The sequence below is a fragment of the Drosophila miranda genome, chromosome XR (assembly GCF_003369915.1).
Source record: "Drosophila miranda strain MSH22 chromosome XR, D.miranda_PacBio2.1, whole genome shotgun sequence".
Taxonomy (NCBI): Eukaryota; Metazoa; Arthropoda; class Insecta; order Diptera; family Drosophilidae; genus Drosophila; species Drosophila miranda.
In genome coordinates this window covers 11,889,149-11,911,255 of record NC_046674.1, presented here as the reverse complement: position 1 = coordinate 11,911,255, position 22,107 = coordinate 11,889,149, and the positions used below count along the sequence as shown (strand labels likewise).

Here is a 22,107-nt window from a genome sequence, read left to right as displayed (position 1 = left end):
TAAGAATAAGCCAGTTAATTAGAAAAATGATTCATCAATCGTATACATTTATGTGGGCATGGCTAAATATTACATATAGCTAATAATATTCGACGGAACATCAAAATTTAGCAATATTTTTTCCAATCCTTGACGCAGAACCATTAACCCATTGTAGACCATGGGGGTGTTGTAGTATCCAACTGAAAATAATGAAAATTTAATAATTTTAGCGCACTTCAGGTGAAAGATATAGTGGTTCTTTTTAAAGTCAGAGGAAAACTGGCATGAATCTATAAGAAGAATTTACAATAGATCATATATTCCGCCATTTACCTCAAGTAGTTGAACTACTTAAATAGAGGGGTCTTAAGTGGGCTAAGTTCAGTTTTTCATCATACGAGACGCTATATTGTTGTTAAAGAACCAAAATTGAGACAACAAAAATCAAAGTCAAGTATTTAAAATAAGCCAATCAAGTAGTAAATAGATTCATTAATTGGATACATTTATGTGGGCAGGGCTGAGAGATCTAGATAGCTAGTAATATTCCACGGAATATAAAAATCGAGGAATATAGAACTTGAATTCGTCAGTATATTTAAGGAATATTTTCAAGACGGTATATTTTGGAATATATCTGAGTGTCGGATGGTATATTTTAACGATAAATCCGCGGTCACACTTCCGATGGCATTGTTTTTCTTATGTTAATAATGCCGAAAAATGCCTAATGAGACATGTAATTTGCATTGCGAATAATTTTCGTATACATTTTTATGCAATATATAAGCAATTGAAATAGTCGCGATGTAAGAAGACGTACTTTGAAAGCATAAACAGCGAACAAGTACGACTCGGCTTACCGATAATCGTGTTATTTAATAATTTGCAAGACAAACGAGTGCGTGTTCGCTCTCCACAATGCCGAGTAAATAGAAATTGGTTTTGAAAGTACTAGTGCGAGATTCACAAAGTGGCGTTTGCATAATTAATGCATATAAACTGGTAAGTCATACACCGTAGAACAATAAAATGACCCATATATCCGTTCTTACATCTGCATAAGACATGTGTATGCATGCAAGTTTCCTTGTGTGCAAGTGTTCGGACATTATATATGTTTTTACACACACAACTATACTTCCCATACTACATACGTCACCGACGCGCAACAGTGTAAAAACAGTGCTATAAAATGTGTTTCGTAAAAAACTGAATTTTTTTTATCCAAAATATTTAATATATTTTGGTCTTAAGTGCATTTTGTTGTTCTTCGTTGGGTTGACCAATATCGATATCGGAAAACTTGTTAACTTTAAACTGTGTTCATATAGAGTGTATTCTGTAAAAATTGCACAGAGATATGTTGTAATGCAACAGTAGAAGGCGGTCAATATAAAAATGTTCTTGATTTTCTTATATAATAAATTAAAATGTATATTCAAAGTGATTCAAAATTCATATGAAATTATTTTTTTTGTGACGATGTCCAACATTATTTATCGCTGAAATATTTCTATCGTTATTTTTCTTGTAGACGATTTCATTTTCCATATTCAATGTTTGGTCACACTCGGTCATTCTTTATAACCTTAAAATGACAAGTGATTATTTTCGATTTTATATTTAGGGGACTCGGACTCGAAGCTTTAGATGTCCGCAAAGATCAATGCAGAGTGGCACAGCGTATTTTCCAGCCTACTTTTATAGATTTTCATGCAATGGCACATATCACAATCATGTGAAAACCAAAGTCAAAGTGATATGTGGTGGTTAATCAAAGCAGCATTGTAAATAAAAGACAGGGCGGATATTTAGATGGTGTTTTCACGAAAAATTCGAGTGTGACAAAAAGAAAAAACAGCCAAAAAGCTGCAGTGGATAAAATACCTTCAACGAATATTGACAATATAAATAAGCAGCGGGAAGACACCCGTGGTGGTGTGCCTACGGCCCTTTTGAGTTCTTAGGCGAAGGACGCAAAAATGCATGCATCGTCTGCAGCTGCGACAGCACTGGTGGAGTACTCGGATGTCAGCTCAGAGGACTTTTCCGATCCCGAAGCAGGAGAAATTGACTCAGACGCAGTGCTGACAAGCAGATGTGACACCACAAAGAAACCAAAGCAACCGTCGGATAATCAGTTCGCAAAGAGTAGTCGAGCTACAAAGCCTGAAAAGGAAGGCTATGATAATTATAGGTAATATATGTGCATACCATACATATATTTTTAAGTGAAACTTTTTTCCTGTTAGAAAAAGGCGGACTGAAGAAACTGACGATCTTGAGGTGTCTGGATCGAGACCAACTGGTGGAGGCGACACCTTGAATAATCGAGAGGAGGCGCAAGCTTCTAAAACATCAAAGGACGAACTTTGGAGTAGACAGATCTACATGTCTAGCGATTCCATTGACACGGATGAACTGGAGGCGGAAATGAAGCGACAGAAACGCAAGAAGCTGAAGAAGGACAAGCATAAACATAAATCAAAGAAGAAGTCGAAGAAGCGTAAGAAAAAGAGGACCAAATCGTATTCTAGCATTGAGTCAATGTCGGATGACATAAACGCCCTACTGGATCGACGATACACGCCGCCAAATGTTCCGAATAAGATCAACGAGCGAACAGTCAGCACCGGAACTTCCTACACACCTCACACGCATAAGGAAAGCAGCCCCATATCCCCGGGCACTCCGCCTCCCACACGGCGTCCAAACAGTAATAACGCCTATTATGGCGAGTCCATTGGTGATGCCCCCAACACTTCGCTGGGAACCAATCTCCAGGTGACTGTTACCAATAAGACGAGCAATCGCCTGCGTTCTCCCCCACGCATTGGCGGCAATGGACCACGCTATGGGACCTCTCCTCGAACTCCGCCACAAGCACTCTACACCACCTCGGGCGGTAGCAGTGGTGGAGCGGGAATTCATGGACGTGATTCACGCAGCTCCCGATATGTACAGAGTCCACTCAAAGACGATCTAAATGCGCACCATCGGTCTGGCCACGATCATGGATATCAGCCACGATATTCTTCGAGCACGGGACCAAGCGGCAGTCTCGATGCGAGAAAAGTTAAACGTTTGTCTCCGGGTAGGTGTAGCTATTCTATTCGGTGTTCAGGTGCACTGAAGCGATAAGATGGCCGATGAGCGATAAGAGAGCTAATTGTTGTAAATATTTTCAGAGATAGACCGCTATAATCATCAGCCGAGTACACCGCCCCACAAGCGACGAAAGTTCAACGATGGCAGGGATATGAGTATGTCAGGCTTCGAGCATAGCAGGCACCATTCTACTAAATATGATCGTTATAGCAGAGAGCGATATTCAAGGCGTGGATCCAGGTATGGATTGGACTTTGCTTATATTTTTTGAACAGTAATCATATCTTTATTTTCAATCTTTAAGGAGTCCTAGTGTACAGCATTCACGCGGTCGGCAATCGCCTGTTGGCGGCATGACCTCCAGCGGAAGCATTTCAAATATGTTTAGGCATGGTAATAGTCACAAACACAAGTACACGACACCAAACTCACCCACGTCCGTGCCGACACGGTCCTCGAAACGCGCCTCTGGTACTGGCACCTCCACCGATCGGTATTCGCGATCCCCGAGGGCAAGCTCGCGCTACTTTGAGACTTCGCCGCCATCATCAGCTGGTGCTTCAAGCTCCCATTACCATCATCATCGTCGCTCGCCGAAGTCGCGTCTTAGAAGGACCAGCAGTCGCAAACGCTCGCCCAGCTCGGCCAGCAGCGGTAGTTCAGCTTCACTCAGTCGATCGCCAGCCTCGCGAGATCTGAAGCACAAGCGCGAGGAATACATTAAAAAGATTAGTGAAACGAGTCTGTTTGCCGAGTTGGTAAAGGATCGTCATAAAAGACAAAAGGCCTTGAAGGAGATTATCGAGCGTCAAGAAGAAAATAGTAACAGCAACAGCAACGGCGCCTTGACAATAAACGATAACAGTTCCTCGATAGATGGTAATACGCCGAATGTGACCGATTGTAGATCTGCTGTGGCCATCGTAGGTGTAGGTGCAACGCCAACACCCACCATAGGCGGCGGCATGACTTCAAATGGACTGGAAATTCCCAGCAGCTGCGGCGGTGGCAGCAAACCGGATTTGGATATCAACAACATTCCCATGCCAAACAAAGAGCACGATCTGCTTGTGCATAATCCTGGCCCCAGCTCCGATGTCCCAGATAGCTCCTCAACTTCATTAATAACAACAAGCACACTGTCGGCAGCAATCTCAGCAAATAGGAATAACCACAAACCGAAGAGTCTGACATCGTTGCCCATGCCACCCGGCATGAATGCGTTGGACCTTGTGAATGCACCCAGTCCATCGCCCCCGCATTTGACACTCAAAAAGGAGTACGATGAGAAAACAGTTTCCAATTCCAGCGCCAATAAAAGTCTCTTGAACTTACCGATGCCTCCGGTAATACCAGGCAGCGAGGAGCTAAGCGGCGACGATGATGTCATCGACAGTCCCGAAGATTTTGATGCAACCGGCGGCAGTGGCAATATGCACGGCCACAGCAGTGGACAGGGGGCCTCGCGTCGTCGTCCAGTGATACTGAATCGTCGGGATTCACGTAATAATGTGCGTGACTGGGGCGAGCGATGTGTGGACGTATTCGAAATGATTGCACAAATCGGTGAAGGCACATACGGACAGGTAAGCTGTGGCACGATTCCATATTCTATACATTTTTAACTTGATTTCTATTGTGTACTCATTTAAAGGTGTATAAGGCTCGGGATCATCATACGAACGATATGGTAGCACTGAAAAAAGTGCGGCTAGAACACGAAAAGGAAGGCTTTCCCATTACGGCTGTGCGTGAAATCAAAATACTTAGGCAACTCAACCATCGTAACATTGTCAACTTGCATGAAATTGTCACAGACAAGCAGGACGCCGTCGAGTTTCGTAAAGACAAGGGCTCATTCTATCTCGTGTTTGAGTATATGGACCACGATCTCATGGGCCTGCTCGAATCTGGCATGGTCGACTTTAATGAAGAGAATAATGCTAGCATTATGAAGCAGCTATTAGACGGCCTTAATTACTGCCATAAAAAGAACTTTCTGCATCGGGATATCAAGTGTTCGAATATATTAATGAACAACAGGTATTTATCATAGTTTTTGTGTTCTTCTTTTTGTTTGAAAAATGTACGACGACCGTCATTTTGCAGAGGAAAAGTGAAACTGGCAGATTTTGGATTGGCCCGTCTGTATAATGCCGATGATCGGGAACGTCCGTACACGAACAAAGTGATAACGCTGTGGTATCGGCCCCCAGAGCTGTTGTTGGGCGAGGAACGGTATGGTCCTTCCATAGATGTGTGGTCGTGCGGCTGCATACTCGGTGAGCTCTTCCTGAAGCGGCCACTGTTTCAGGCCAATGCAGAGATGGCTCAATTAGAGACTATATCTAAGATCTGCGGCTCGCCCATTCCCGCTGTGTGGCCGAACGTAATTAAGCTACCACTGTTTCATACTCTTAAGCAAAAGAAAACGCATCGCCGTCGCTTGCGTGAAGATTTTGAGTTTATGCCAGCAGCATCACTTGATTTGCTCGACAAAATGTTAGACCTGGATCCGGACAAGCGCATAACTGCAGAAGATGCACTCAAGTCCCCGTGGCTAAAAAAAATCAATCCAGATGAGTGAGTATGCCTAAATCTTATGTTTATATGAGTATCATTCTCATTCTTCTGTTATGATTTACAGAATGCCAACACCACAATTGCCTACATGGCAGGACTGTCATGAACTTTGGAGCAAGAAGCGACGCCGTCAGCTGCGGGAACAACAAGAGTCGCTGCCACCATCGGTAATATCTTCGACCAAATACCACCCACACGGAGCAGCAATGGTGGGAGATGCTTAGCATTTAATGTATGCTTCAATTCAATTCAATTTGAAGAACAGCTGTGGTCAGAGCGATCCCGAGTGTGCCGCCTGGTGGCATTAGTAGTATCCAGCGGCTTCAGCTGATTTAGAAACAAAAGGGATGGATAGAGACAGGGCCAAAATAGGTTGACATTGACTTTCCCTAGGCACTGTGTAATTTTAGACAGCTTCAATAAAAACATGGCTAACAATTATTTAATTTTTGGAGCATTTTAAATCAATAGCTGTACTGTATAAACGAAACGTGTAATATATACAATTGCAGAGTTCAATTTTTTTTCAGAAAGAAGTTTTGAAATTTTTTTTTTTAATTTTCGTTTTAGGTTCTTATTTGTATCTGATTTTAAGCTGAAATTGGTAATCAAAAAGAGATCCTAAATGAACGGGAATGCAATATGTAATTCAAATAATTCACAAAAGAAATATGTAAAATCTAGTAGCACAGCACAGTACGTATATTATGGATCGCATCGCTAATTCAAACGTGCTGTGAACGCAGTTTGTATTTGCTACGAAGTAAGCGTATATAGTGAAGAAGTTAAAGATTAGCATTTTAATTTTTATAAATTGTTATATATTAATAAATAGGCTAGAGATAGTTATATTTATAAGTTTAGCCTCTATTGCTAAGTATTTAAGTCAAATGTAAATTATAAATGAATTTGTCAAGTAAATACAATACGAGTATGTACTACTATTTACCTATTTCCCAGGTATTTGAAAAGTTTATATTTTAATATACAAAAACTGTTTAAAAGCAAGCCGTATGTACATACATATACCCGTATTATACATGATACAACATGCAAGATGTGCGTCAGACTGAAACTGTTCAATCCAAATTACATGTGTGTGTATACAGGTTGAAACAAATTTCTACAATATTATTGAGCAATGTCTCAAAATGATAATCAAACGAATATAATATACTATACCCCCCATACTCATTGAGTACGGGGTAAAATCCACTAAATTGATTTTCGGAACATCTGCAGATAGCAACAATAAAGACGAAATAAACTGCATGTTTTAAGAAAACAAATTTTTAACGGCCAAAAAACTACAAATTTTTTTATTTATTTCAGGTCTATTTGTGATTTAACTCTGATATATAATTTGCGTAAATATATTCTGCATTCTGCATCGAATGGGTTGGGGGCCAAATAGATTCAGCATCGTTTAAGATACCCCTTTACCACTATTACCTTTATGGCGGAAAGACCCACCTTTGGTGGCAATTACCTATACCTCCAACATTTGCACCATTAAGTAAAGTTAGTGCGTTAAAAAACCGACAAATGCTCCTTTTATCTATCGCTTTATTAAATCTTCATAATCTAGAGTCAGCTGCAGCATATCCAAATATTTATGTATTTTCCACTCGTTCTTCTGAGATGCTCAATAGTCTCAAATCTCGCTCACCTTAAAACTTGGAATATCTTAACTCAATCGAAAATGATCGTTAGTGTGTCCTTAATATCAGCTTAAGCGACCTATTTTTAATCGCCGAATTCTGTTTTGATAACATCAGGGGGACCTTATGGCCACAAAAGAAAGTAGCTCAACTTAGTTGTTCATGAATACAATTATATGACTCAAGCCTAATAAATGAAATTACATATAAGTCATGTCATCGATCGTTTAAAAAATTTAAAAAAATAACAGAGCACTCTGTTGCAGAATTAAATTTCTCAGAAAAAGCAAATCAAGCACATTTACAGGGATAACGCTAATGTCTACTCTCTTCGGCTCATCTAGTATTAAATGTATTTAAGAAATTTTTGGTATTTTCTGAGGTTAAAATGGAACCGATGATATATCGGTATATAATGGTATATTTTGTCAATTTCATCAATCTATTAAATTTCATTTACAACGGTATGTAGAAATCCAATTAAAGCCAGTGTTTAAAATAAGCCAGTCAAGTAGAAAATTGATTCATTAATCGGATAAAATTATGTGGGCAGGGCTGAGAAATCTATCTAGCTAGTAATATTCCACTGAATATCAAAATCGAGGAATATTTATAATAGAACTTGAATTCGTCAGTATATTTACGGTATATTTTGAAAATGATACGATTTATTTTGTTATATTTCTGAGGTTCGGACCGTACATTTTATCGTTAAGTCCGCGGTCACACTGGTCGAAATATATAAGCAGCTAAGTGCGTTTCATCATCAAATTTGTATGTATATTGTGTCAATTCGTCTTAGTTTTTTAATTGAGAGCTCATACGTTCATAAATAGTTTTGGGCTATCATGCCAAATAGTTTAATAGAGTGTAGCCTATTTAATATCGTCGCAAAGGACCATAAACAATGTGTGTATGTATGTATGTGTATGCCTATATATTACGATGCACTTTGTCCAAAAGAGAAATGCAAGTGAAAATGTGTTGGAAAACCCATAACAAAGCAGACACCAACATGCTCGTGGGGGTTTTTTTCTTTTTTTTTTTTGATAATAGGTTCATTTTGACTATGAACACTAACACTTGAATGTACATAAATACACACAGATGTAAAGGAAAACAAAGCAGAGTTGATTAATATAAGCCCATGCATACATATGGGCATATAAACATATACACACGCAAGTGCATTTCTGGGGATGTAAATGCGTGCATATTCACATGAATACGTACGTATGGATGTATATATGTACATATGTATGTCTGTACATCTATACGCATAGTTTAATGTAGTGAAATAGAAGAGTGTAAGTACTCTGTAAGATTCAATTCCACGAGTCTTAATCTGGCATCTGGCCCTATAAATATGTACATGCATCTATAACTTTAAGAACCTACATATGCAAGTACATACATACATGAATGAATACAGCTGTGTGTAAAAAAATAATATACAGTGTTATGTACATCTCTACGTACATACATACATAGATGAAAATCTGACAATGGTAAATTCGTTGGAGTTTTGGAAAGTTCTAACTGCGGTATATGTAATGTAAAGCGCATATGAGCCATCAAACTTTTATATAAAGCCATGACATCTCGCAATTAAATATTATTTTCATACTATACGGGATGTTCATCATATAACCAATACTTTTGTCTGATTAAAAGCTATACGCGAGTATAAACAAAGGCTGGCCATATCTAGTCTTCGTTCCTATCTGGGTAGAATCGGATCGGCGGGGTACGTTTACATTTAGCTACAATATGAAGGAAGTGAATTCTTTGTGCGAAGAACAACAGATAATCTAAGAAAACGTTTCAAAATTTTACGTAACTCAAACAAAGTTAATCCCAAGTCGAATCCCACTACAGAAAATATAGATTCGTGTACATTCCAGTGATGCCTCTAATTCATGAACTGTCTCTCTCATTGTTGATTTATGATTTCTTTTTGCGCTTTCCCTTCGCAGTATGTCGATTGCAGTTGAACAACTTGAAACTGTTATCAGCGAGTGCAATCAATTGCCAGAAACAGAACCGTAATCGAGGCAGATATACTACTACTGCACGAAATTAAATAAACAAAGGCCTTCAGGCAGGGCATATCAGTCAGCGCCCTCGAATCGGGGAAAGAGAGTGACAGACAGACGTGTTACGGCTGGAAATCTGAGATCCGCCAGAAGGCGACAAGTTTCTCTTGTTGCTGTGCGGTTCCTAAAAGTACTCAAAATTGATAGAAACACCAAAAAGGTTGCTGCAACTGGTGCCTCATCCGAGGACCAGCCGCCGCGCAAAAAGGGTCGTCGTTCAGGAGCCTCATCAGCTTCAACATCAGTTTCTGTCGTTTTGGACACCACCACTACAGCTACAGTGCCGCCAATAGATGCGGCATCCACATCGAGAGCGGCCCTTCTGTTACAACAGCAACAACAACCACAAACACAATTAAACTCGAATTTGGCAGGTTCAAGCACATCAATCACGGGCAACAACGACTCACCACAGATCAGTGATAACAGCTCGGAGACATCAACATCGGCTAGCAAAGTGCAACAATCTTCATCCCTAACGCCCCCAGTCGGTAACACCAGCAGCAGCGGTAGCAGCAAGAAACCAAAAGCCAGTACCAGTACCAGCAGCAGCAGCGGCAGCAACACAAGCAAATCGCACAGCAACGAGTGCAACAATTCTGGATCGATTATGCAGAACACATCTTCTACAGCGACCGGCTCCAGTACAAGGGCTACAGCAGATGTTTCGACGCTAAATTCCGGCGGCGGCAGTGCAGAGAATGTTAGCCGTGATACGACTGGCGGTGGTGGAGGTGGCGATGATAATCCCGCACCTGCTGACGAGCATCCATCCGGCAGCAGCACCAGAAACGGTCACGATGCCAAACAAAACGGATTTGCTGTCAATAACAATGGCAGCTGCATCGTAGATGGGGAGAACAATCGGGACAACAACACCAGCTACCGGGCTGTTCAGTTGGACAAGTCAAATCAGGAGATCATACGCCTCATTGGCCAGTATCTGCACGACGTAGGTCTCGATAAGTCCGTCAAGACACTGATGGTAGAGTCTGGCTGTTACTTGGAGCACCCATCGGCGACCAAGTTCAGGGAGCATGTGTTAATGGGGGATTGGGTCAAAGCAGATCTAGACCTCAAGGTAACGAACGATCTGAAACGTGGGCTTCAAAGTGCTTTGTTCATTTATTTCTTTTGTATACTCTTTTGCAGGACTTGGAGCCACTGATTGATAATGGGAAACTATCAACAATAACTGAAATGAAATTCATATTACTAGAGCAAAAGTATTTAGAGCATTTGGATGATGCCAATCCGCTGGACGCACTGCACGTGCTGCGCAGCGAGTTGACCCCATTGCAGCACAACATATCGCGTGTGCATCAGCTGTCTTCGTATATGATGTGCTCCACCAATCAGGACCTCTATCAGCGAGCCAAGTGGGAGGGCAAGGGTATCTTGTCTCGGGCGCTTGTCATGGAGCGCCTGCAAACGTTCATGCCGCCTTCGGTGATGATGTCGCCGCGCCGTCTGCGCACCCTACTTCAGCAGGCAATAGAATTACAAAGCCAACACTGCCCCTGTCACGACATGGCGTGGGAGACTAATTTGCAAACGGTTTCGTTGCTCACCGACCACTGTTGCACCACAGATGGATTCCCCATGCAGACAATACAAATTCTGACTGACCATTGCGACGAAGTTTGGTTCTGTAAATTCTCTCCCGATGGCCTTAAATTAGCTACTGGCAGCAAGGACTCCACTGTGATTATTTGGGACGTAGACCCGTACAAACTCACGCTCAAGCATCGTCGCGTCCTGGACGGGCAGGCGCAGCTGAGCGTCAGCTTTGTCAGCTGGAGTCCCGACTCCAAGCTCATTCTGGTGGGTGGCACCGAGGACTCCCATGAGCTTTACATCTGGAACGTGGAGGACGGTAAGCTGTTTGTCAAGTTCTCCCAATCACTGGAGGACAGCCTCGCCTGCGGTGCCTTCAGTCGCGATGGCACCCGCTTCGTTTGTGGCGGCCAAAAGGGTCAGCTCTACCTATGCGATCTAAATGGCACCATTGTCGACTCCTGGGAGGGAGTTCGGGTCAACAGCATTGCCTTTCGAGCTGACAATAAAACAATATTGGCGGCCGATAATCATTATCGCATCAGAGGGTGAGTCCCAACAGCATTTTACATAAACGAATTAACATCAATGATTTTTCATTGTAGCTACAACTTTGATAGCCCTCGCTCAGACTTTGATATACTGAGAGAGCCGCATCCGATTATGACTTTTAGCATCAACTCTGCCGATCGCTTGGCGTTGTTGAATGTCTCCAATCAAGGCCTTCATCTTTGGGACATTGAGGACAAATGTCTCGTGCGACGATTCCAGGGTATACGCCAGAGTAATTTTGCCATCCATTCGTGTTTCGGCGGTATCAATGAGAGCTTCGTGGCCAGCGGTAGTGAGGATAAGGTCGTATATATTTGGCACATTAAGCGCGAAGAACCCCTGGCCAAGCTGGCTGGCCACACGAAGACGGTGAACTGTGTGTCGTGGAACCCCGTTTATCCGTCATTGCTGGCTAGTGCCAGTGACGATGCCACCGTTCGCATTTGGGGACCAAAGCCGAATGGAAGCAACGCCACGACAGAGAGCGACGATTGCTCCTCAAGCTCGTCCTCGTCATCGTGGAATATGACTTAGGAGATATATGGTTAGAGATGATTAGATATTGGATGCTGACCTAGTAATATTACGCTCTAATTTCGATATAAATGCAAAGTTTGTCCTGCCCCCAATTGCGCGTCAGTGTCGTCGTTGCTACAAACTGCCATTACAACAAAATGTATGAGCAGCATGACTTACGATTAGCATTAATGACTTACTTAAGTACATTCATACGAACATATAAACAAACAACAAAACCAATCAACAATTCGTTCTCGGATGCGTCTTTTATACCGATATTAACAAATGCAAATTATTCTTTTTCTGACTTTTATTATCAATTGTACTTTAGCTTCTTAATTTAACTCATGAAAGTGGTCAACCTCCACTCTGTTTTATCTTCATTCGTCACTTGATTGATATAATATTTTAACGCAGTTTCTCCAACATTTAGTATGTAAAACGATTTGACGTATTTGAAATAACTTACATACCCTCCCCCAAAACAATAAAAATAGTTCTATATATGTTTTTAACAGTGGAATTTTACTTGCAGCAATTATAATATAATGATATACCCCTTGCTTTCTTTTCGTCCAACTAACAACTGTGTCGTATGTCTATTCAGAGGGTAACGTACCCCAAAAAGATATTTTCGTCTAATTCTATTCGATTTTCACCTACAGTTTCAGGGCTTTTCGTAAAAGACTGGCCACAAGGTAATATTTTAATATGGGTTAGCCTAGCATCAATGTGCATCATGTGGGAGCATGGACGTGCTCTAGAGACAGCAATTTGATGTTTAGTTCCCCAGAAGAGGAAGCTTCGTGTCTAAGATTACTAAATGTTATCTCCCATTATGGTTCCATGCAGAGAAACTTATGAATATTTTCTATGATGTACTGTATTCCAACTCGAGTCGAGGAACTTCCGACACATGGACTATTAAGGTTGAAAAACATTAACTAATGAATAATCATAAATGAATACCCTACTTAGCTATTTATTATCGTACATGGATGTATGCGCCCCAAAACTTGATACAAAATACTTGAGGCACAAATGTTAGAACCCCTCGGGAAGGTTATACAGTGTTTTTGGTTAAAATTTGTACTGCAAATAAATAGCAGAGGGTTATATATAGCTAATTCTTACGTTAATATAACTCCAGTTGGAATGCGGCATAATGTCTGATGTATTCCTTTAGGACAAATGCAAGGACTACTAATGTAATGGCCAGCCATCGAAGCCGACTCTTGATAAATCCGACTGCCTCGTACGCAAGGACCAGCGAACAGATGTGATGGCTCATGACCAGTGCATAGTGTATGCTACGTCCAAACACTGTCGTGTTATTGCGCCAAACCAAAATGGGGAGCAGGAAAAACTTGGATAAGTTGGAAATGACAACAACCTTGATAATAGTTAAGGTGAAATTTCGAACACCCACTTTCTTTATCTGATCAATGCCAAGTGCTGCCGTAATTAGCAATAGAAATAAGGTTATAAGCAAGTAGTCTGTAAAATATATATTTTGATTAAACTATGTAGAGTCTTGAATATTTAAACCATTTGCCATTTCTTACCACCTATGTGATGCAGTGTGTATGTGTAGAAACCTTTTTCGTGGACGTTTAAGGCATCATTGGCGGGATCGCTAAGCTTCTGCCGGCATATTGCAAACGACTCCAAGAGCAACACCACCAGTGAAACCTTCCAATATAACTAGGACCGCAAAGATTGGGATATGTTAAATAAAAGATCAAATTCTTTTAGCTTCGTAGAACCTCACCTTAAAGTCGCCATTATATATTATATGGCGGAATGCAGACGAATCCAAAAGAAGTGCATCTATTAGGATGATAAATTCCTCAAACTCGATGTATTTGTCTGTGACCTGATGACATTTCTCCTGTGGAAGTGATCATAAAAATTAAATGTACCTTTGCAACAAGACGAAAGCTTCCCCAATTGCAAAAGACACTAGTCTGATTTTTAGACATTTGAAAAAATGTACACTCTAGATCTCGGAGATAATGAAACTGCGGCTCACGACAGTTGATCAAAACAAAGTATATGCAGTTTAAGCTTTCTTGCTTGTAAATATGTACAATGTACCATTCTAATCTACGAGTAAGGGTTAAAAACCAAACCCCAAGCAAAACAAATGGCTGCTCGATCAGATTGTTTTTCTTACGCAATTCGTAGTTTTCAGAGTGTTGCTATATTTTTTATATAGTTCTCGCACTCTGTGTCCACAGTTTACGCACACCGAGTTTTTTCCTCCAATCATATTATTTTTGAAATTGGTATCAATTTATGCAATGCAATTTATATTTCTCGTTTTGTTGCCACTGTCGCAAACAAAGCAGCAGTAGCAGCATCCAAAGGCTATAAAGAAAACAAATTACTAGGGAATTCAAGTAAAAGTAAAATCCTTTTCTCTTACACTAAGAAATCCGTTTGTTGTTTTTGTTTGTTGTTGTTTTGTCATATTATTATTACACTATGCAGAGTGACCGCGGATTATGCATAAAACATACACGGTCCGACCCTCAGAAATATACCAAAATATACCATCTAAGTTTTAAAATATACCGTATTGACGAATTATTCAAGTTCCTCGTTTTTGTATGCTGTCGAATATTACTAGCTGGATAGATCTCTCAGCCCTGTCCACGTAGTTTTATCCAATTAATGAATCTATTTTCTAGTTGATTGGTTAAATTTAAGTTTTAATCTTTATTTATTGCTTATAAAATAAGGTTTAAGCCAAAACGGTCAACGACAATTTCCAGTCAGTGTCAGGGCTGCCGATTTCGGGGTTTTCCTGCAGATCTGTCTGTTTTGTATAGCCAACTGCGGTAAAAATTTGCGAATTACAGGAAGAGAGCGTCTTAGAAATGTATACAAAATTATAAACCAATTTGGCTATCGGAACGTTGGCAAGAAATACCTTTTCGCGCATAATAGCACAGACTGTTCTCGTAACATAACAGCAAAGTGGAGACAGCTATTTCGCACCACATTTTCTTTAAATTAATTGTTCGACCATCAGCAATTTTATTTTCAGTTTGCATGCTGTTACACGCAGCTTGTTAAATAAACAGGCGTTGCAACTGAAAAATCAGCAACTGAAAAATATAAAGCCATTTTTATCACGCTGTATATTTTTAAAGGTCATTTGTTTTTGTTATATCGATACAAATAACTTGTGAGAAAGGGAGCACATAAAAATGAAAACTAAAAGTTTTGGTTGAAAACGTAATCCGCAAAAATAAGTGAAAACCGAAATGGTCATACAAACTGTTTACAAAATTAACGATTTATAAGTCTCTTTTGGAAATACCCCTAATACAAGAGTACAAAAAAATTGTGTCGGTGCATTTGGTCACACTAAAACAGCAATGAAAAAATTGTGATTGTATTTCAAGGTGCGCAACGTTATATAGAAATCCAATAAGAGCAAGTGTTTAAATTAAGCCAGTCAATTAGAAAATAGATTCATTAATCGGATAAAACTATGTGGGCATGGCTAAGTTTTCTATATAGCTGAGAATTTTTGACGGAAGATCAAAATTGTGGAATATGTAAAATAGAACTTGATTTCATAAGTATATCTGCGATATATTTTTTAAATGAGATGGTATGTTTCGGTGTATTTCTGAGGGTCGGACGGTATATTTTATCGATAAGTCCGCCGTCACACTGATTGTGATTGTATTTCAAGGTGCGCATAAAACGACAAAGTTAAACAATTGTAAGTGTTCTTGGCGTTAAATAAGTCTAAGCTTAGTGGAAAGGTTAAATTAACTGTCACGGTTAAAACAGACGTTGGTATTTTATATACAATCCATGTATCTGAAACAACAGGCATTAGTTACGCCTATACGAATGTGCCTACACATAGTAGTACACACATAGTTTCATCGAATAATAATGATGCAAAGCGATCTACGTTCAGAAAAGTACATTTTTATGTTCATGGATATGTGCAATTAACGTTTATTGACTTTTTACGTTAATATCTGTCAACTAGCGTGCTTCCCAGTTGTGCGCATCATTTCGTCAATACAGTCAAATGCCTATATGTATGCATGCTTGCACGCACATGCACATATGTATGAAAGATGCAAGCACATGATTAATTGTATTTGTGCTTTCATGCACATTTCTATGCATGTATTGTGTCATTATGCGAATGTTTTAACTTCGTACGAGACGAACGGAGTTTACAGTTTTTATATAATGCTTTTATTTTTAGGTCATCGTTGAGAATTGTCAAATTTGAAATATCAAACCCTTTCGCAATTGTTAAAAGTACAGAGCAAAATGAGTGCCGTCGCCAACAGCGATCCAGCCATTCCCAACATGGCACTTGGGCGAAGTCAAACGATATGCCGATTTTATCTGCGCGGCATTTGCCGTTTTGGCGAGCTCTGCCGTTTTTCTCATGATTTAAGTCGCGGCCGTCCCGAGTGTGCGGAGCAAACGCATATAACTACAGATAATGCTGAGAGCATTAAGCCAAGCACCAGCCAACGTAATTGGGCAAATGCCCCGATATTTGTGCCTAGCCAGAAGCGCGTGCTGGACCAGAACGAGGATGGGGAGGCAGCTTCTGGCAGCGTATCTCTTCAAAACGGAATCTCCTGGGCCGAAGTAGTTGGTGGCCCGACAGTCGACGTGAGCTGTTGCGAACCCGCATCATTGGACGAGGTTTGTCCCTATGAATGTCCGTGTCCTTATGGCGAGTATTGCCCCTATCGTATACACATGGAGCTATGCGAAATGTGTGACCAGTATTGCCTGCATCCCACGGATCAAGCTCAACGTAAAAAGCACAACCGGGAGTGCTTGCAACAGCACGAACAGGCCATGGAACTTTCCTTTGCGATCGCTCGCTCTAAGGATAAGACCTGCGGCATATGCTTCGACACAATCATGGAGAAGGCTGGCCGGGAGAAAAGATTTGGCATCCTGCCCAACTGCAACCATATCTTTTGTTTGGAATGCATTCGTAAATGGCGCCAGGCCAAACAGTTTGAGCATAAAATAACGCGGTGAGTGAAATGATAATTGATTGAAAATGGGGTCTGCCTATATGTATTGAATGGAGAATTCGACTATAGAATTCTTGCTTGTATTCGAATGTATGTATATTACATACAAAATTAACGCTACGCTTCATTTTAGTGCTTGCCCCGAATGTCGCGTATGTTCAGACTTTGTCTGCCCCAGTGCGTTTTGGGTGGAGACAAAGGAGGAAAAGGATAAGCTTCTCAATGATTATCGCGCTGCCTTGGGAGCCAAAGATTGTAAATACTTTCAGAAAGGCGAGGGAAAGTGTCCCTTTGGAAACAAGTGCTTTTATAAACATGCCCTGCCCAATGGGGATATCGTTGATGTGGGCTTACCAAAGCGTACTCGAAAGATACAAGGCCAACATGAAATAATCGATTTACTCGATGTGAGTATCATATATCCTTTTGCTTTATGTAAATGACTATACTGATCAATATATTAAATACTTATCAAATATAATAGATTTATCTGTGGGACTACGTTGGTAGACGTGATTATCATTGGCTGGAGATATTTTCAAGTGATATAAGTGAATCTTCAGATGTCTCCGATGATGAGTAAGCATCTAACGAAGAAGAAGAAGAAAAAACACAAAACAAAAAATGCAGCAATTGTAGACCCGCAACGAAACAAAATGTTCGATATACAGTCCCAGATATAACCTAATCAATATTCTAGCGATATATACATATAAATGATACAGAACCAAATATCGAAAGCAAAATTTAAAACAACACACATACATGTATTTGGGTACCAAAATTTAGGTTTATATAAAATATTTATTCTCCACTTAACGCAACGAAATTTTCAGCAACTTTTCCGTACTTGTATTAAATTAAATTATATTTAATACCATCCAATAAGTGGTTACCATTAAACCTTAAAGATCAATGATATATCATTACCTATGTATACACAATTTTAGAGATAATAAAATAAGTAAACAAATAGATTTTTCAAAATAGGTGATATCAAATGTGTAAACAAACTATGCCTTTCAGACTGAATTGTAAAGATAACAAAATACAAACATTCTTTAATCGGGTTTCCACTCATTTTTTTTGAAGTTAAAAAGCGATAACTAAGTAAAATGCACATAGAAAACATAACAAACATAATAATATAAATTGCATATTGCATGCGGTATGCGTTATCTGGTAATAGAAAAACTTAAATTTCTGATGTTGTGCCGATATAGTGTTATCATAACTACATACATACCATACCACACCATACCTTTTTGTCAATCAATAATCAATACATTTTTGTTGCTGTTATGATTATAATTTTGTGTTAAAGTATTACTGTTGCATACCTGTAATTCAGTATATTTCTAAACGTTTTTCCACAAGTTCCACGTAATACCCTGACACAAAGAACTATAATTATTGTATGTATATTTACTGTAATATGATTTTAAGCCTATACTTTCGAAATGTACCTCTTTAAAATGTTTTGATTTTAATGATAAATATGTTACTGTACACAGAAATTAAATGAAATAAGGAAATTACCATATAAACCACACATGTTCAACATTTAAAACTACAAGCAAACAAAACAAAAAACGATTATCATTTATTTCTATTAAAAGATCAATACATATTATAGGATTATATGACTGGGAACATATTTCTATGCGACTCATCCGTGACAGTTACAAATTATGAATGTTATATGAATAATTGGTAATATATATTTTTAAAGCAGGCATTTGATTGTTAACCCCAACCCCTCAAAACGAAATGTACAAATCAGCTTGAAAAATTTTTGATATCTAAAAAAAAAGGAGACAAAAACAAACAAACCTACATATGTATGATTCGAATCCTATATTATTGTAGTATTTCTTTAGAGCCTCTTTTTTCCAAATAGAATTTTTGGTTAGATATTGGTTGGAAAGTTCAGCAGATTAATCAATTGTATCAAGTTGTTCAATAATACCAAGCAAAGCAAAGAATTATAATTAGTTCGGAACCATATTCTGTACACACATTTCAATTGACAATTAAGATCCTCAAAATAAAAAAACAGACCTGTACAACATGTTCTTGTTAAGTTGAACAAATAGTTTTCTCATCAATCTGTATGTTGCTGACGGGCTTATAACTGATTGAATATGAACCGTAGATTTAGTGATATTTAATAGCTGCTTATTTACGTTAATACATTTTCAGTTTGTTCCGATGATATTAAAACATATTTTTATACATCTATGCATGTATCCAGCAGTGATATTTTCTCTATACTTTCGAAATAGTTTAAAGATTACCATAAATAGACGGTATAAACTCGTAAATCAAAAGACCTTTTGAAATCGCTAGCTTACATTTTTAAGGTATTACAAAAAAAAAAAACAAAACAAAAAATCAACATATTGCAGGTTCGTTTTCACAAATAATGAATATAATATCTTAAAGGTATTTATGAAACAAGCCTTTAATCAAATACTAATTGTGCCATTTCCCGTTTTAAAATTGTTCAAAACAAAATAAAGAATACCAATCTGGCTGAAGTTGTACCTATATTAGATTAAAAATAATAACAAATTTGTAACATTATAATAAAAAACAGTAATGAAACAAATAAATATTACAAAATAAAAATACAATTCGATCACCGAACAATACTTTGCTCATAACCACGAAGCTATACAGTGTTTATATTGTTAAATATCTTGTAGGGATATTATTAAAATTTGTATGTGATGATGAACGCATAAACATAATGATATTCAGGTTATTTATTATGTTTGTGACTGGAGGTTCCTACAATTCCTTTATCAGTGAAAACGGATATTCGTTTTATAGCTCCACTTTCCCGTAGTCCTTTGAACAGAACATTTGAAAATCATTTGGATTTGCCGTTTAAGGTACAGAATGAAACGAACTTGTTATTTCAGACAATTAGGATAATTGAAATGGTTCTATTGTAGCATTGAGTTGAGAATTTAATTACTTTGATTCATTACAAAAACTTAATGATAATACATTGAAAAGCTTCATAGATAATGCTTTTGTAAATACTAATGAATATACATATATAAACACTTGAGTCTAACAAGAGAGAGCCACGCCACAGTCTAACAACTATCCCCAATCTATTAACAAGAATAAAATAACCATCGGGTCAATACCATGAGTTTCCTGAGTAGAGTGAAAGAAAAACTGTGGAGGAACGGTCAAAACCGAAAGCAAATATTTCTAAGAAATACATCATTGGAGTTGTTAAAATACGTCATCGGTGATAGACATTTATGGTGGATAAAGCTATACTTTATAATAATTTTTGGTTCGCTTATTTATGTGGCCGTAAACTTAGCGGTTCGCGTTTTTGTTAAATGGGAAGACACGCCAGTGATTATTGGAATTAGTTCAACTATGACTCCAATTAGTAAGATTCCATTCCCTGCAATAACAGTTTGTAATATGAATCAGGCAAAGAAATCGAAAGTAGAAGATTTAATACCGTAAGTAAACCCATATTCATATCTATGTATATGAAAGAGGAATAATAAAAATCATTTCAGTGGATCGCTAGGATATTCCATGCTACAGAAAACTTGTTATAAAGAGAATACTTATGGCAATTTTACAAAATCGAATCATCGTTATAAAAACGAAACGTTCCCCAACTTTATACTAAATGTTTCTGAGAGATGCGAAGATTTGATAGTGTCATGCATGTTTCATAAAAAAAAGTTACCATGCACTGATATCTTCAGAGAAATCTTTGTAGATGAGGGCTTGTGCTGTGTATTCAATTTGTTGCATCCATATTATTTATACAAGTTCAGGTACGTTTTTGAAGCGCAGCGCAGAAAAGTTCGTGTGTAAAAAGTATTTTATTTGAAAGGCCAACATACATTCGGGACTACACCTCAACGAATAGGTTTGCAGACATTGCAGTGGATTGGAATCCTATATCTGGCTATCCACCGAAACTACCGTCCAGCTATTACCCGCGGCCAGGAGTTGGCGTTGGCATTGCTATGGGCTTACAAATAATACTCAATGGTCACGTGAATGATTATTTTTGTTCCTCTACAAATGGACAAGGATTCAAAGTTGTGTATTTGAAGATTGTACCCATCAGCATGTTAATAATACAATTGTTTTAAGGTGCTATTGTATAACCCAATCGATCAACCACGTATGAAGGAATCTGGATTACCAGCAATGATCGGGCATCAGACAACATTTCGTATAATCGCGCGGAGCTTTGAAGCCCTGCCCAGCATTCGTAACATCCATCGAACTAAACGACAATGTATTTTTAGCGATGAAGAAGAACTTTACTTTTATCGTTATTATACGCGACGCAACTGCGAATCTGAATGCGATGCATTGTTCTTCCTTCGACTGTGTGATTGTATTCCATACTATCTGCCGTTGGTGTTTGCTAACGCTACAGTATGTGATGCGGCTCAGTTTGATTGCTGGAATAATGCGGAATTACAGATCTTTGACAAGAAAAGATCTGAATGTAAAGATTTGTGCCTAACCAGTTGTCATGATCTGACGTTCTTTCCTGATGCTTTCACAACTCCTTTTAGCCAACAGGACCTGAAGGCCCAGAGTGATTATTTAAAGAATTTATCAAATGAATATATCCGAAAAAACTTGGCAGTAGTAAATTTCTACTTCACAGAAAATTATTTTAGAAGCAATGTGAGGACTTCGTACACCGGACCAACTGAATACATGTGTAGGTTTCAAAAAAGATATCTTCTCATTTTTAAACTATAAAAATCGTATTATTCTCCTTTTAGCTTTAACTGGTGGTATCATGAGCCTTATGATTGGATTTAGCGTTATCTTTATCGCCGAAATTCTTTATGTTGTTGTTCTATTTTTCATATTATTATTTTTCAATCTTTAATGTGACCAGTCAATAACGACATATCTGCTAATAAACAATTACACTGTATAGTCAGCTGTGTTTTGTTTATAGCTTATGAAATTTTAGACTTTGCCAAC

The 22,107-nt window shown here is 38.7% G+C and overlaps 5 protein-coding genes across 9 annotated transcripts; 4 read left to right on the top strand and 1 right to left on the bottom strand.

The window, feature by feature from the left end:
• Nucleotides 1–668: 668 nt before the first annotated feature.
• On the top strand, nucleotides 669–6,732 carry LOC108151375 (cyclin-dependent kinase 12). The gene is made up of 8 exons (XM_017279936.2): nucleotides 669–987; nucleotides 1,613–2,182; nucleotides 2,238–3,079; nucleotides 3,174–3,333; nucleotides 3,398–4,679; nucleotides 4,748–5,136; nucleotides 5,203–5,676; nucleotides 5,741–6,732. Exons 2-8 carry the CDS (start codon nucleotides 1,968–1,970, stop codon nucleotides 5,898–5,900), a joined length of 3,522 nt encoding a protein of 1,173 aa, XP_017135425.1. The 5' UTR covers nucleotides 669–987; nucleotides 1,613–1,967; the 3' UTR covers nucleotides 5,901–6,732.
• Nucleotides 6,733–8,002: 1,270 nt separating this feature from the next.
• On the top strand, nucleotides 8,003–12,469 carry LOC108152254 (WD repeat-containing protein 26 homolog). 3 transcript variants are annotated; one of them, XM_017281462.2, is made up of 4 exons: nucleotides 8,003–8,090; nucleotides 9,314–10,514; nucleotides 10,586–11,538; nucleotides 11,596–12,469. In XM_017281462.2, the coding sequence occupies exons 2-4, from the start codon at nucleotides 10,044–10,046 to the stop codon at nucleotides 12,074–12,076; spliced, it is 1,905 nt and encodes a 634-aa protein (XP_017136951.1). In that variant the 5' UTR covers nucleotides 8,003–8,090; nucleotides 9,314–10,043; the 3' UTR covers nucleotides 12,077–12,469. The 3 variants fall into 3 exon arrangements, with proteins under 3 accessions (XP_017136951.1, XP_017136950.1, XP_017136952.1); XM_017281461.2 differs by having other exon boundaries at nucleotides 8,026–8,111; XM_017281463.2 differs by lacking the exon at nucleotides 8,003–8,090 and adding an exon at nucleotides 8,135–8,250.
• Nucleotides 12,470–12,565: 96 nt separating this feature from the next.
• On the bottom strand, nucleotides 12,566–14,594 carry LOC108152255 (protein ARV 2). Of its 3 annotated transcripts, XM_033386612.1 has the most exons (6): nucleotides 14,490–14,594; nucleotides 14,238–14,431; nucleotides 13,833–13,952; nucleotides 13,627–13,765; nucleotides 13,491–13,558; nucleotides 13,298–13,384 (listed from the first exon to the last, which is right to left on the bottom strand). In XM_033386612.1, exons 2-6 carry the CDS (start codon nucleotides 14,331–14,333, stop codon nucleotides 13,349–13,351), a joined length of 459 nt encoding a protein of 152 aa, XP_033242503.1. In that variant the 5' UTR covers nucleotides 14,334–14,431; nucleotides 14,490–14,594; the 3' UTR covers nucleotides 13,298–13,348. The 3 variants fall into 3 exon arrangements, with proteins under 3 accessions (XP_033242502.1, XP_017136953.1, XP_033242503.1); XM_033386611.1 differs by lacking the exon at nucleotides 13,491–13,558 and having other exon boundaries at nucleotides 12,566–13,384; nucleotides 13,630–13,765; XM_017281464.2 differs by having other exon boundaries at nucleotides 12,566–13,558; nucleotides 14,490–14,593.
• A 1,099-nt stretch (nucleotides 14,595–15,693) lies between these two features.
• LOC108152869 (probable E3 ubiquitin-protein ligase makorin-1) lies at nucleotides 15,694–18,173 on the top strand. Its single transcript, XM_017282498.2, has 4 exons — nucleotides 15,694–15,800; nucleotides 16,305–17,103; nucleotides 17,237–17,510; nucleotides 17,588–18,173. The coding sequence occupies exons 2-4, from the start codon at nucleotides 16,373–16,375 to the stop codon at nucleotides 17,684–17,686; spliced, it is 1,104 nt and encodes a 367-aa protein (XP_017137987.1). The 5' UTR covers nucleotides 15,694–15,800; nucleotides 16,305–16,372; the 3' UTR covers nucleotides 17,687–18,173.
• A 1,119-nt stretch (nucleotides 18,174–19,292) lies between these two features.
• LOC108150816 (pickpocket protein 28) lies at nucleotides 19,293–22,059 on the top strand. The gene is made up of 5 exons (XM_017279121.2): nucleotides 19,293–20,597; nucleotides 20,658–20,924; nucleotides 20,984–21,194; nucleotides 21,250–21,835; nucleotides 21,900–22,059. Exons 1-5 carry the CDS (start codon nucleotides 20,266–20,268, stop codon nucleotides 22,007–22,009), a joined length of 1,506 nt encoding a protein of 501 aa, XP_017134610.2. The 5' UTR covers nucleotides 19,293–20,265; the 3' UTR covers nucleotides 22,010–22,059.
• The last annotated feature ends 48 nt before the right edge of the window (nucleotides 22,060–22,107 follow it).